Source organism: Callionymus lyra, chromosome 1, assembly GCF_982586985.1.
Source record: "Callionymus lyra chromosome 1, fCalLyr1.hap1.1, whole genome shotgun sequence".
NCBI classification, from domain to species: domain Eukaryota; kingdom Metazoa; phylum Chordata; class Actinopteri; order Syngnathiformes; family Callionymidae; genus Callionymus; species Callionymus lyra.
In genome coordinates, this window is record NC_141818.1 from 42,512,596 (window position 1) to 42,527,941 (window position 15,346).

Genomic DNA, 15,346 nt, shown 5'->3' on the forward strand with positions numbered 1-15,346 from the left:
AATGTTGGCTCTGCTGCTGAGAACGTTGCCCACTTATTAGTCCTGGAGTCTCAGTGACAACAATCTTTTCACTTTCTCTTCTTCAGTCTGTTCATCCACGACATTTAACATTTGTTTTGAATCTTGGTCGCAGCAATAAACCACAAACCTTCATTTACAAACAACAAGTATATGGCGTTTTATTTGTGTCTATTTGTTGAGAGCGCAGTTAGAAATTTTGAGCACCTGAGAACATGTTTTGCACGTAAGTGACAGTTTGCATGTGATTTTTACTCCAGCAAAAAATAAAGTGGTTTGAGCAAAGGAAAATCTCTTTTACAATCAATAAATCCCACTTTGCACACGCTTAGCGACGGCTGTGTAAGTGCTCAACTTCATCTTTTCTTTTTACCATCAACTTCTACACAGAGCTGCATTTGTCCCAATAAGTCAACCAATCACATAGACCAGAGAAAGCTAGTTTCTGATTGGCTGTTTGGTTTCATTAACAAAAGGCAGAAGAAAAAAATCTATTGTTCATTTGACATTTATCTGTTCAGAAATACTTGCCACACTTTTTTTATGAAACCATATAGCGTTGATAAATACAATACATTGGATTGCAGACGCTAGCACGCCTGATAGCATCTCCAAAAGTTGGTATCACTCGCCATTATTTCACTAAACTTTGTCAATACAATGAAATAGATAACAAACATTAGCATGTCATAACAGCCTAGCTAGTTTTATCTAGCAAGTTTAGTTTTTAACTAGTAGGTTATGCTTTATATCCATTAGAATCTTCGTCAAAACAACAAAACGGAAAAGTGAACATTAGCATGTTTGTTAGCATCTCAAATATTTGGATTCTCTTGCTATATCTTCACTATGCACTTTGTCAGTAGCATTTTTGTTAGCATCAAAGCTAGTCGGTTATGTAGGCGCCACAGAATAACTTAGTTCTGGTGGGTTATATTAGGCAAGCAATCCCAATGTTGTGTTTAAATCAATAAATAATAGTTTCTGATTCTGGCTATATTGTTGTTACACTGTTAATAACATTTTTAAACAGATAGCTGACATTAGCATATTTGTTAGCATCACAATAAAATGTCTTGAAAACATTGACATGATCACACGTGAAGCGGCTATAAATGATGATGTAAATGAATGCATATTCCGTCTCCCACCCAAACCACATTGTTTCATTACTTTCACGTCAAAACTGTTAAAAAAAGACAATTATTTTATATCTGATTACGAATATCTGAAGCACCTGAAATAGAAGATATTCTATTTTCTTCAAGAGATCAAAAATCTTGTATCATAAGTCATGTGACCCACATTAGCTCCTCACGAGATGTTCCTGCAGCAGAGTGAATAATTCAGATTGTACATCTCAACAACGTTAGCAGCAAGTTGACTGTTAATGAGAGACACGTGCTAACACCAGAGTGACCGTCCAGCGTATAAATGTATTATTTAAGGATTGTTACTATTGTGTACATGTTTGTGTAACACGCGTGTCTGGCGTGCTGTGGACAAGTGACCTGGTTCACAGCCTTGAATTCTTCTGCTGGCACCGGTGGTCCGGCGTGTGCGGCGACAACTTTGGGGGATAAAAAGCAGCGTATCATGCTGGAGCGAGGCTGCATGTGAGCACGAGCAGCCCTGATTGTTTTGACAGCCACAGCAGGAGGTCGTCTAGAGCTGCGAGATATTCCGACGTCATATGGCTGGACGTGACACCAGACCCCGAGAAGCGCGTCTGAGACCCCCGCTGGTCGCTAACGGTAAATTACGTTTCATATATATATATAATATATATATTATATTATTGTTAATTATGTTAATTGAAAGTACACAACCATCAAAGCAGACTAGCTGTATTGCTAACAAAAATGCTAATGTTCACTTTCCATTTTATTGTTTGGATAAAGTATAGCTAAGATAAGGCCACTGTGAACAACTAGCTATTATGCTAACAAATATGCTAATCTATTTTAATATGTCATTAAGTATTAAAGTAAAGATATAGCAACTAGCTGTGATGCTAACAAACACACTAATGTCTGCTATATATTTTAATATGTCATTAAGATTAGAGTAAAGACATAGCAACAGGTTGTGATGCTAACAAACACGCTAATTTCGGATATCTGTTTTAATATGTTATTAACATTAAAGTAAAGATATAGCAACTAGCTGTGATGCTAACAAACATGCTAATGTGTGCTATCTATTTAAATATGTTACTAACATTAAAGTAAAGATATAGCAACTAGCTGTGATGCTAACAAACACGCTAATGTCGGCTATCTGTTTTAATATGTCATTAAGATTAGAGTAACGATATAGCAACTAGCTGTGATGCTAAAAAACACGCTAATGTCTGCTATCTATTTAAATATGTTATTTACATTAAAGTAAAGATACAGCAACTAGCTGTGATGCTATCAAACACGCTAATGTCGGCTATCTGTTTGAATATGTTATTAGCATTAAAGTAAAGATATAGCAACTAGCTGTGATGCTAACAAACAAGCTAATGTCTGCTATCTATTTAAATATGTTATTAACATTAAAGTAAAGATATAGCAACTGGTTGTGATGCTAACAAACATGCTAATGTGTGCTATCTATTTAAATATGTTATTAGCATTAAAGTAAAGATATAGACTGGGTTAAACTGACCAATAAAACGGGACATGTGGGCGGAGCCTCGTCTCAGAACTGAACTAACATCGACAATAAAGAATGAAAGAAGAAAACTCGTCAATTATAGTTAAAACTGTCTTTAAATCACTTAAACATTGCGATGCAGCTTTAAAGCTAAACTGACTATTGATCTGTTTTATTTGTACGGTTTGTTGCAGATTGTTTTCTCTTGTGGCCCCTCATGATGGACACGCCCACCAAAGTATCAGTAACTCTACAGGTAAGTTTGTCTCCAACCGTCCTCAGGTAAAACCAGGTGTTTACATGGACAACAGAGAATCGACAAACAGTTACAAACACACACACACATGGAGAATAAAGGTTTTAGAACTTTTTTTATACAGTATATAAAAGTAAATCAGTGTCATCAAAATATAGAATTAATTTTAAATGTTGAAACAAAATGAATGGTTTTTTTTATATATATAGAGTTTGATATTTTAATTGTAATTATTCAAAAATACATTCTTTAAACTCAATATTTCTTTATTTGTAGCCTTTTAAATTCAATATAAAAATGAATTATACCAACATTTTATATTGAATTTTATCCCACTACATATTCAAAGATATATAATTTAAAACAGTTATTTTTAAATATGTGGAAATATAATACCAAACATTTGATTAAAAAAAGAAAAAAAAAAGTAGTACTTTCAAAATTATATATATTTTTTTACATAGAGTTTTCGATCCTAATTCTAGTGATTCAAAAATATATTTCCTAAACTCATTATTTTTTTATTTGTAGCCTTTTAAGTTCAATATAAACATGAAAACTTACCAAAAACTATACCATTTTTATATTTAATTTTATCAGACTACACGTTAAAATATATATAATTTATAACAGTTGTTTTTAAGTATTATATAAAAAAAAAATTAAAATGAATGTAATTTTAAATTAAAACTATTTTACACGTAGAGTTTGATATTTTAATTATAATTGACTAAAAATACATTTTCTAAACTCAATATTATTTGAATTTGTAGCCTTTTAAATTCTATATAAAAACTTTATCAAACTTTATTACACCAACATTTTTATATTTAATTTTATCAGACTACACATTAAAATATAAATAATTTATATCAGTTGTTTTTAAGTATATCAAACTTTTTTTTGAAAATTAAAATGAATGTAATTTTGAACTAAAACTATTTCACACGTAGCTTGATATTATAATTTCAAAAATACATTTTCTAAGCTCAATATTTTGTCATTTTAAGCCTTTAAAATTCAATATTAAAACTTTATCAAACCCTATTAAACCAACATTTTTCTATTGAATTAAAATATGCACATTTTTTTAATATATACATATACATTAATATTGATCAAATATTGTGATGTCACTTCCAGTTCGACCAATGACGTGAGAGAAGATGTTCGTATGATGAAAACTGAGGCCGAGTTCTTAAAGTAGAGTTTATTTGTGATTAGCAGGAACATCTAAAGCAACTCGTTAGATTCTGTGTATAGAGGATTCTTCTGTTCACAGGTCACGACGGAGGTCACGACGGAGGTCACGACGGAGGTCACGACGGAGGTCACGACGGAGGTCACGACGGAGGTCACGACGGAGCTCACGCGGCAAAACACGCTTAGAAAAACAAACACGTTAGTGAAGGACGAGAAAACGTTCCTGACGGAGATTTTCACACGTTATTGATCTGAAACTAAAAAAAAAAAGAAGAGAAGAAATGACGGATAAAGAGAACAGAAGCAGAAGGAAATAATAAAAACATGCTCACAGTGAAATCTCTCGACAACACCTGCTCAGTCCCGTTTGAACCTCGTACCAGCCCCTGACCACTGCGACCTTCACATTAGGATTCGACTGGTCTATGGAAGTATGTGAGCAACATCGGAATATTCAACGTTGAATTGAATATTAATACATGTTTAACCAAAAATTTTTTTTTTAATTATTGAATCAAATAATTTGTATATTTAAGGGTTATTTAAAAAAAAAAAAAAAGTATAAAGAAAACTTTTATTTTAATAATTAAAAATTAAAATGTTCAAAATTCAATATCTTACATTGAATTTAAAAGTCAACAAATTAAAATATATTAAATTTAAGAAATATATTTTTGAATAATTTGACTTAGACAAACTGTATGTATAAAAAAAAACAACATTCATTAAAAAAAATAATTAAAAATTCAACAAGTTAAACAGTTTTGTTTTTGAATATAAAAATGATTGAATTAAATTATTCATTAAAAACCAGTTCATTCAGTCAATATTCAAATGATTTAAGAAAATATTAGATTAAATGTCGAATAAAAAGTTCCGATGTCGCTGAAATACTTTCATACGCGTCCGTCTCACGATCAGGGAATCGAACTCGCAACATGAAACCAAGACGCTTCTCCACGACTGTTCTTTTTCTTTCTCTCCGTCCGTCAACCTTCAAACTGACTTGTGAGAAAAAAAAAAGTGCAGCGTCGTCAAAAAACACATTTAAAAAACAAAAAACAAATCCAGTTCTTGCATCCGTGAGTGACTCGCATCAGAATATAGACGTTTTTTTTAGCAAAAATAAGCTTCACTGTGCAGCCGCGGACAAAAATAGGGCGGAGCTCTACCGGAGGTGACGCGCGATGATGACATCACGCCCTTGGTTTTGGCAAAAAACATGGAGGCGGGAAAAACTGCTACAACAACTTCCAGTCAAAACATCTCCTCGGAGTCACGTGACCCTCGGACGCCACCGTCGCCGAAGAGACGCCGCGAACGCGTCGCGTGGATCCAGTTACGCTGGTTTGAAGACAGGAAGTGAGTGACAACCATTTCCTGTTAGAACATTTGCACAGACGGAGACAAAAGGAAAGGAAAGGTTAGACCAGGTGCTCAGGCCTCCAGCTTCTCCTTCTTCTTGCTCTTCTTCAGGAAGGACGGCGTGCGGAACTTCTTCTTCTTCTTGGTGTTGGGCGACTTGGAGGGCGAGCTCTCGGGGGTCAAGGCCTCCTCGATCTTCTCGCCCGAGCGCACGTCCACGTGCACGCTCTCCACGCTGGTGGTCAGTCGGCTCATGCGGTTCGACACGTCGTCGTCGTGGTTGTCTTTGCCGTTCGTCAGGTTCAACGCGTGGTTCCCTGAGGACGGAGGACGGAGGACGGATGAGCTCGTGGACACAGAGGAGACGCGGCCCGCGGGCCATACATGACACATCCTGGGTTTTTAATCTGGCCTCGATTCTACAACCTTTTGACACGTTCTAGTAAACAAGTCTTTAGAGTGTGTCCTCAGTCATCTCTATATCCTCTCGTCCTCAGTCATCAAGGTATTCTCTCGCCCTCAGTCATCACTGTATCCTCTCGTCCTCAGTCATCAAGGTATTATCTCGCCCACAGTCATCACTGTATCCCCTCGTCCTCAGTCATCAAGGTATTCTCTCGCCCACAGTCATCACTGTATCCCCTCGTCCTCAGTCATCACTTTATCATCTCGTCCTCAGTCATCAAGGCAATTGTAAATAAAAAAGATCAATGTATGAATATTTTCATTGGCCTCTAATCAATGGACCACGAGTCGCACCAGTGGAAGAACAACAGTCGTTGTGTCTCAACACGACTCGACTCACCTGAGTAATTAATTACCATTATATTTATTGCTATGTTTGAGTTTCATTAATCTTCCAAGGATTGAGACAAATTAATCTACTGAAATCTTAAATATCATGAGTAAAAACTCAAGTTAAGGGTTAAAAAAAAGTGTAATTAATTAATCGCGATCTTTTTTTTTTAATCAGTGCTTAATTGTTTAAACGTTTATCTGGTTTCCTTTTACAATGACTGAGAAAAATAATCTTTTATGATCATGAATTTAAACGATTTTTTTTTTTACTGACAGCGTTTTCTCAGTTTGGTGAGATTAAAAAAAATCGATTAATTAAGATCAATTAATCTCAAATGTTGAAGTCAAGTACAGTCAAAACCAACGAAATAAAATCCGTTTTGTTTGTTAAAATCTAAAATTTGTCGAGAAGCAACATCGGTGGGAATCAAAGATGGCCGCCCACGCGCTCACCATTGGAGCCGTTACTTTTGACTCTTTGAACGCATCGCGTCTTTGAACGCATCGCGTCTTTGAACGCATCGCGTCTTTGAACGCATCGCGTCTTTGAACGCATCGCGTCTTTGAACGCATCGCGTCTTTGAACGCATCGCGTCTTTGAACGCACCGCGTCCCGATCGTAAAAAAAATTGCTTCCTTTAAAGCTCTTATTGTGAAAACATGGACACGATTTTAATCTCAGTGTTAGTACGACACGTCAACTCCCACGTGTCGACACTTGACGACACACACACACACACACACCCACAGACACAGACACACAGACACACACCCCCCCAGACACAGACACACACACACACACACAGACAGACACAGACACAGACACAGACACAGACACACACACACAGACGCACACACACACACACCACACACACACAGACGCACACACACACACACAGACACAGACACACACCACACACACACAAACGCACACACACGTACACACACACACACACCACACACACAGACGCACACACACACACACAGACACAGACACACACACACACCACACACACACAGACGCACACACACACACACACACACAGACACACACACACACCACACACACACAGACGCACACACACACACACAGACACACACACACACCACACACACACAGACGCACACACACACACACAGACACAGACACACACAGACACACACACACACACACAGACACACACACACACACACACAGACGCACACACACGTACACACACACACACACACACCCCCACACACACACACACACACACACACACACACACACACACACACCCACACACACACACACACCCCCACACACACACACACACACACACACACACACACACACACACACACACACACACACACACACACACACACACACACACACACACACCCACACACACACACACACACACACACACACACACACACACACACACACACACACCCACACACACACACACACAGACACACACACACACACACACAGACACAGACACAGACACAGACACAGACACAGACACAGACACAGACACAGACACAGACACACACAGACACACACACAGACACAGACACACACCACACACACACAGACACACACACACACACACACACACACACACACACACAGACGCACACACGGGGCAGAAGACGATACCTTCTTTAGCCGGAGTGTTCTGCGGCGACAGAGACAGACACTGAGAGAGTGTAGAGCCGTCGTCCGAGGTTAGCTCATGCTCGCCATCTGCAGGGATGTCGGGGGAGGACGAGGGTGAGGACGAGGGTGAGGACGAGGGTGAGGATTTACAGGAAGTGGGGGGGGGGGGGGGCAGTCAGCAGGACGACAGCAGGGACGGAGGTTTTTTGGGATAAAGAGTGAAGAGGGGGAGAGAGATTAGTGCGACACACATGTTAGATTCATGCTCAGAAGCTTCTCCTCAAACATCCCAAAATCCCGTCGTCATGTAGGTCACGACCCACTTCATCCAAACTCATCGCTCATCGTCACGTCCTAAGAATTTTTTCCCCTTAAAAGTCGGTGAAAATCATCACGGGAGACTCGAAGGGAAACATTTTCAAAGCGTTTTAGAGAAATGGGTCAATCTGACCCTCGAGCCGCTCAAAGTTAAACACATTTTAAAAGTCTTCTTTCCCATCACGGGTTGCCAGAGCCAGTCAGCATCCTCCACTTGAACCAACATCCTTCCTAATCACACGACACAATATCCTTCAACCTCGTTTGTTTCCAACATTCTTCGTTCATCGATTAAAGCAGCAACACGTAAGATTGAAATTGTGGTTTCTAGCTCCCTCTAGTGTCAGAACAGTGTTACAGTGTAACTGCAACATTGTGTACTTGTGTGTAATACAGCGTGAACATGTCATTACAAATATAGATTGTTGTTGTTTGTGGTTTTGTCTCGTGGTCAGTTGTAAAAGTTTAAGTACGTCATGTGTGTAGTTTTGTGGTCACATGACACACACTTGTCGCCCAGACAAAGGTATTTAAATAACGTCAAGAGTCATGAATGTTCAAAAATGAGCCGATAATTATAGAAAATATGACAAAACTATCTAAAAATGTAAAAATGTGACTTTAAAGACAAAATGATTTTTGTATATTTTTACGTGTTTTGTATGATTTTCTTACATCGTTCAACTTAAACGTTCAGATGTTTTTATTCATTATCACGTCGAGTCCAGACGATGCGTTCAAGGACTCGGTAATGATGTATGTGTAAGATATTTGAGTGTAACTTTGATAGTGTCGAACGACAATTAAGTATCATTTCTGTGTAAATATCATGAGTAAATACTGCTTAGAAATGTTTTATGTTTGTAATTTTTTTTAAGCATTTATTTATATTTTTCAATAAAAAAAAAAAAAAATTAACATATTGTAAGATTTGTTTTATTGAATAAATCAATATTTCACATTTTTTTTAATTGAATTTAAAATGATACAAAATAAAAATGTATTCAATAAATACTGGGATGAGAATATAAAAATGAACGTTCAAAAATCGTTTGTTTTGTATTTTTCCATTAAATTATAAAAATTAAATAAAATTCAACTTTCTTAAAAAAAAAGGTTTTAATGAATTAACCTTATTTTAAAAAAATAATATTTTCTTTAATTTTCAATCTTTAAACGATAAACACAAGATTTTTCTACTTGATTTTCTAGGAAATGATGATTTCAATCCAGTGACGTCACGTAACCATCTGGATCCAGGAGTCACTTGAAGGTTCACTCTCTGTGGTGCAGTTTTAAGAAAGAACATTTGCTGTCAAATGTATTTCAAATGCTTAAAAAAGGTTTGAAAACTTGTTTGTTAAACAACATTTAAATATTGAGGGAAATAATATTCATGACAAGTTGAGTTTAAAGTCAAGATCGTAAAGTTTTTACATTTTTATTCATCACAGATAATTTTAATCTATTTATTCCATTATTTAATTTAGATTCTTGACACGAACGTGACGTGACCTGTGTGTGTAGGTGTGTGTGTGCGTGTGTGTGTGTGTGTGTAGGTGTGTGTGTGCGTGTGTGTGTGTGTGTGCGTGTGTGTGTGTGTGCGTGTGTGTGTGTGTGCGTGTGTGTGTGCGTGTGTGTGTGTGTGTGTGTGTGTGCGTGTGCATGTAGGTGTGCGTGCTTGTGTGTGTGTGCGTGTAGGTGTGTGCTTGTGTTTGTGTGTGTGCGTGCTTGTGTGTGTGTGTGTGTGTGTGTGTGTGTGCGTGTAGGTGTGTGCGTGTCTGCGTGTCTGCGTGTGTGTGTGTGTGTGCTTGTGTGTGTCTGTGCGTGTTCATGTGTGTGTGTGTGTGTGTGTGTGTGTGTGTGTGTGTGTGTGTGTGTGTGTGTGTGTGTGAGTGTGTGTGTGTGGGGGTGTGTGTGTGTGAGTGTGTGTGTGTGTGTGTGTGTGTGTGTGTGTGTGTGTGTGTGTGTGTGTGTGTGTGTGTGTGAGTGTGTGTGTGGCTCCAGACGGTCCCCAGCTTGATTCCAGATTGGTCACTCGGGGATTGGTGGTATCATGTGGGCACCATCACCATGACGACCAGCTCCTGTTATTACACCGTCTGTTCGCTCTGTCGTCACAAACCACTCGGGGGCGCGAGTGAGACCCACAACTGTGTGTGTGTGTGTGTGTGTGTGTGTGTGTCGATTCAGGGTTCTTATAAAGTGTTTTTATCATTATAGCGTCAGAATTTCAAGCAGTTTCTTCATCATCATCACCTTCATCTTCAACATCATCTTCATCACCTTAATCTTCATCTTCATCATATTCCTCATCATCATCATCACTTTTATCTTCATCATCATCATCACCTTTATCTTTATCTTCATTATCATCATCTTCATCTTCATCTTAATCATCACCTTTATCTTTAACTTCCTCATCATCACCTTCTCATCACCATCACCTTTATCTTCATCCTTATCTTCAACATCGTTTTCATCACCTTTATCTTCATCTTCATAATCATCACCATCACCTTTATCTTAATCTTCATCTTCATCACCTTCATCTTCATCACCTTCATCTTCATCATCATCATCTTCATCACCTTTATCTTCATCATCATCATCACCATCACCTTTATCTTCATCTTCCTCATCACCTTAATCTTCACCATCATCATCTTAATCTTCATCTTCATCATATTCCTCATCATCATCATCACCATCATTTTCATCTTCATCATCATCATCATCACCTTTATCTTTATCATCATCATCTTCATCATCATCTTCATCATCACCTTTATCTTTATATTCATCATCTTCATCTTCATCATCACCTTTATCTTTATCTTCCTCATCATCATCTTCTCATCACCATCACCTTTATCTTCATAATCGCCACCCTTATCGTCATCTTCCTCTTCCTATTCATCATCACCTTTATCTTTATAATCATCACCATCACCTTTATCATCATCATCATCACCATCACCTTTATCTTCATCTTCAACATCACCTTTATCTTCATCATCATCTTCATCACCTTTATCTTCATCATCATCATCATCTTCCTCATCAACATCAACTTTATCTTCATCTTCATCTTTTTCATCATCATCATCATCATCATCACCTTTATCTACATCATCATCATCTTCTTCATTCATCATCATCAGGTGTGTGTTTGTGTGAGTGTAGGTGTGAGTGTGTGTGTATGTGTGTGTGTGTGTGTGTGTGTGTGTGTGTGTGTGTGTGTGTGTGTAGGTGTGTGTGTGTAGGTGTGTGTGTGTGTGTGTGTGTGTGTAGGTGTGTGTGTGTAGGTGTGTGTGTGTGTGTGTGTGTGTGTGTAGGTGTGTGTGTGTGTAGGTGTGTGTGTGTGTCGTACCACTGAGACCCAGGTGTCGTCTCTCCAGGTTCTTGCGCTGCAGCTCCAGGTCTTTCTCCAGCAGCTCCGTGAAAGGATTCGGAGGCTGAGGAGTCTTTTGATCTTCTTCTGAGGGAACGTATGGCTGACGAATGAAGAGACATATGATCAACACACACATTTGTATTAACACACACTAATATTAACACACACATGAGAGCAGAGAGACATGTTATCAACATATATATACACATACTTATGTCTATACACAGACTTATATTAACACACACTAATATTAACACACTTATGACAGCAGAGAGACATATTATCATCAGACATACTTATATTAACACAAACTAATATTAACACACACTTATATTAACACACTTATGACAGCAGAAAGACATGTTATCATCAGACATACTTATATCAACACACACTTATGACAGCAGAGAGACATATTATCAACACACACACTTATGTATATATACACACTTATATTAACACACACTAATATATACACACACTAATATATATATACACATATACAACAGCAGACATATTATCAACACACATACATACAAATATAAAGACACACACACAAATATAAATAAAATATAAATAAAATATAAAATATAAAATATAAATATAAAATTTGAAATACAAATTTAAAGACACAAATATAAAGAAGTAAAACTACATAATAAACGTAAGAAATGAACATCACACGAACACAACAACACACAGATGTCGACAAACCTCCAGCTCTTCATGAGAAAATAAAAACCTCATAAACGATGAATAAAAGCCTGACATGCTCACGACGCACACTCTGGTGGAGGAACACCCCACACGTCTACAAACTCTCGTGCACATGTTCATTGAAATCATGCCACGTTGTGTAGCAGAACTACACAAAACAGTGGATATTTACCGTCACTTTTATCTCCACCTTGAAGACACAACATGAACCAAAGTCAAATCATTGACAATGTCTCCATCTAGCGGTGAACTGAAGTATATTTGTTTCTCCGCCACATCAGCGACTCAAATCAAAGTTTGTGGAAACAATAATGTGAGAAAATTTCACTTTAATGTAAAAGTCTAGTGTTCTATTTTAATACAAGCATCTGTATGTTTTTAAAGATATAAAATAATATAAAATTCCTTAATTATTAGTTAAATGAATTAAAACAATTAATTCCAATCCACTCTCTTCACTAAACATGTTTTTAAACACACAATAAAAGTTAAAACAATTAAAATTCTTCCTGAATTATTAAATAACCTTGACTAGATATTTTATTAAATGAAAATTAATTTATTATTATTATTTTTTTTTTTTATATGTTCACTTTAGTCTTTTCATTAATCTCATATTATTTTTTTCATTTTGTAATTATATTTATTTTATTCTGAACTTTCAAACCACAAAATAAAAATCCTGTGTTGTGTTTATAAAACCAATAAAATGTAACAAATTCAAACTGAATTCACAATGAAATATTTCATTTAAACCACATTTCGACGCCCACTTTGTTTATGGTCATTATTCATGTTTCATTGTTATTACATGAATTAGAAGATCTTATCTTCCTCACCTGCCGCGGCGGGTCCACAGTGATGCCTGCCAGGTGCTGAGATCGAGGTCCGGACGTCATCACATCGTAACGGTTCTGCTCCCGGATCTGAGAAACAAAACCTCGTTTAAAACACGTAAAAATGTCGACGTCGTGTTTGTTTCAGACCTTGTTGCGTTTCTCCAGCACGTCCGTGGGGTTCGTGTTCAGCGGAACAAACTGATTCGGGTCCTCGATACGTATCGGGGTTCCGGTCTCGTCGGCTTTCTTCCACTGATGACCAACAAACACATCGTTTGAATATTTACATTCAAAGTATAACACATTTATTACACTTGTGTAAGTCATGTTTTTTAACGATATATTCTGTATATAAGTATATTGATCCATTACTTGTTTAATATTACTGTTTTTGAGCTTTAAATACACATATTAGGTCATAAAATATAATATACTATATAATATAAACTCTGTACTATGTCTACTGCACGTATTACAAACCACAACCACAAAAACAATTATAAATAAAGATTATATTTCAAAGAAATTATGATAATATTGAACAAGAAAGTTCAGCAAAAATAATAAATAACTATATTTAAAACAATAGATTATTCTAAAAATAAATTAATAACAAGACAACAATTAATTGTTTTTGTTTGTTAAATATAAATATAAAATAACAATAAAGTCAGTGTCATCAGAATATTGACTGTTGAAATGTAATATTTTTAAATGTTCACATTTTTTATTTTTTTATGTAAATTGTGTATTTAAGCATTTTATTGTTTTTTATGAATAATTTAATTCAATAATTTATAAATGGAAAGTTTGAACTGAATTTATAAATAAGAGTAAATCAAAATCAAAAATCAAAATTAACTGAATATTTTATTACACTTAGTTTGAATTAAAATAATTCTGAAAAATTTTCATTTTTTTTTTTTTTTTAATGTGTAGCCTTTAGCTTCAATAAACAAATGTTGGTGTAATTTTTTAATGTCAACATGAAAACAAACAAACGTTTAAAAATTATTGAAAAATAAATTAAATGCTAGAACATTTAAAAATAGTTTGATTTTCTAATAAAGAATTATAAAGTAAAAATCTTCTCAATCTTTTCAGTATATTTTTGATCTTAGTTGTGATCCTGACATCCTTTGATTCAACGAAGAAAATTAAAAAATTAAAAATATAAAATGTATTATTAAAAACCCAAGGCTAACAAATCAACACGTTCCACGTTTAAGTCAAATAAACAATATATTTCTCAAATGGTTGAAGATAAAATCAGTGAAAGGTTAGCGCTGCAGCGCCGGGTGTGGCCACTAGATGGAGTCCTCGCAGCAAGAGTTACCGTGGTGGTCCTGCTGCGTCGCTCCTCGCCCTCCAGGCTGACTTTGGTGTAACTGTTGGGTGAGTTCAACCAGCGCGTCTTCTCTCGCTGCTGCCGCTGCTGCAGGAACTTGAAGGGCAGACGAGTCGCTCCGGCGTCGGAGTCGTCGTCGAACACGAACGCAGTGACGGTCGCAGGAATCTCTACGTCGCTCTTGTGCCGCGGCTTGTTTCGCACGATGGGATGACGGTAGGTGTAGCCGGTCCTGTAGCCCTGAGGTATATCAAGTACATGTGTAGTACTGTCGAGTACTTCACTCTGGTGCTGTACCAAAATATGTCCAAGCGTCAGCTTTAAAAGCTGCTGGACTCACTGTATCCTCTCGTCCTCAGTCATCACTGTATCCTCTCGTCCTCAGTCATCACTGTATCCTCTTGTCCTCAATCATAACTGTATCCTCTCGTCCTGAATCATCACTGTATCCTCTCGTCCTCAGTCATCACTGTATCCTCTTGTCCTCAATCATAACTGTATCCTCTCGTCCTCAGTCATCACTGTATCCTCTCGTCCTCAATCATAACTGTATCCTCTCGTCCTCAGTCATCACTGTATCCTCTTGTCCTCAATCATAACTGTATCCTCTCGTCCTCAGTCATCACTGTATACTCTCGTCCTCAATCATAACTGTGTCCTCTCGTCCTCAGTCATCACTGTATCCTCTCGTCCTCAGTCATCACTGTATCCTCTCGTCCTCAGTCATCACTGTATCCTCTCGTCCTCAATCATAACTGTATCCTCTCGTCCTCAGTCATCACTGTATCCTCTCGTC

General features: G+C 37.0%; 1 protein-coding gene across 2 annotated transcripts in view; it reads right to left on the reverse strand.

Annotated features, from left to right (window-relative positions):
- Nucleotides 1-4,112: 4,112 nt before the first annotated feature.
- Nucleotides 4,113-15,346, reverse strand: part of add3a (adducin 3 (gamma) a) — a 76,017-nt gene continuing 64,783 nt past the window's right edge. The window contains exons 12-18 of one of the 2 annotated variants that reach the window (XM_087808330.1): nucleotides 14,539-14,790; nucleotides 13,350-13,454; nucleotides 13,203-13,289; nucleotides 12,536-12,553; nucleotides 11,623-11,746; nucleotides 7,932-8,018; nucleotides 4,113-5,802 (exon numbers count right to left, since the gene is read on the reverse strand). In XM_087808330.1, coding sequence (XP_087664456.1) covers nucleotides 5,558-5,802; nucleotides 7,932-8,018; nucleotides 11,623-11,746; nucleotides 12,536-12,553; nucleotides 13,203-13,289; nucleotides 13,350-13,454; nucleotides 14,539-14,790 — 918 coding nt within the window. In that variant the 3' untranslated portion in view covers nucleotides 4,113-5,557. The remainder of the gene's footprint in view (nucleotides 5,803-7,931; nucleotides 8,019-11,622; nucleotides 11,747-12,535; nucleotides 12,554-13,202; nucleotides 13,290-13,349; nucleotides 13,455-14,538; nucleotides 14,791-15,346) is intronic. The other variant, XM_087808332.1, reaches the window with a different exon arrangement.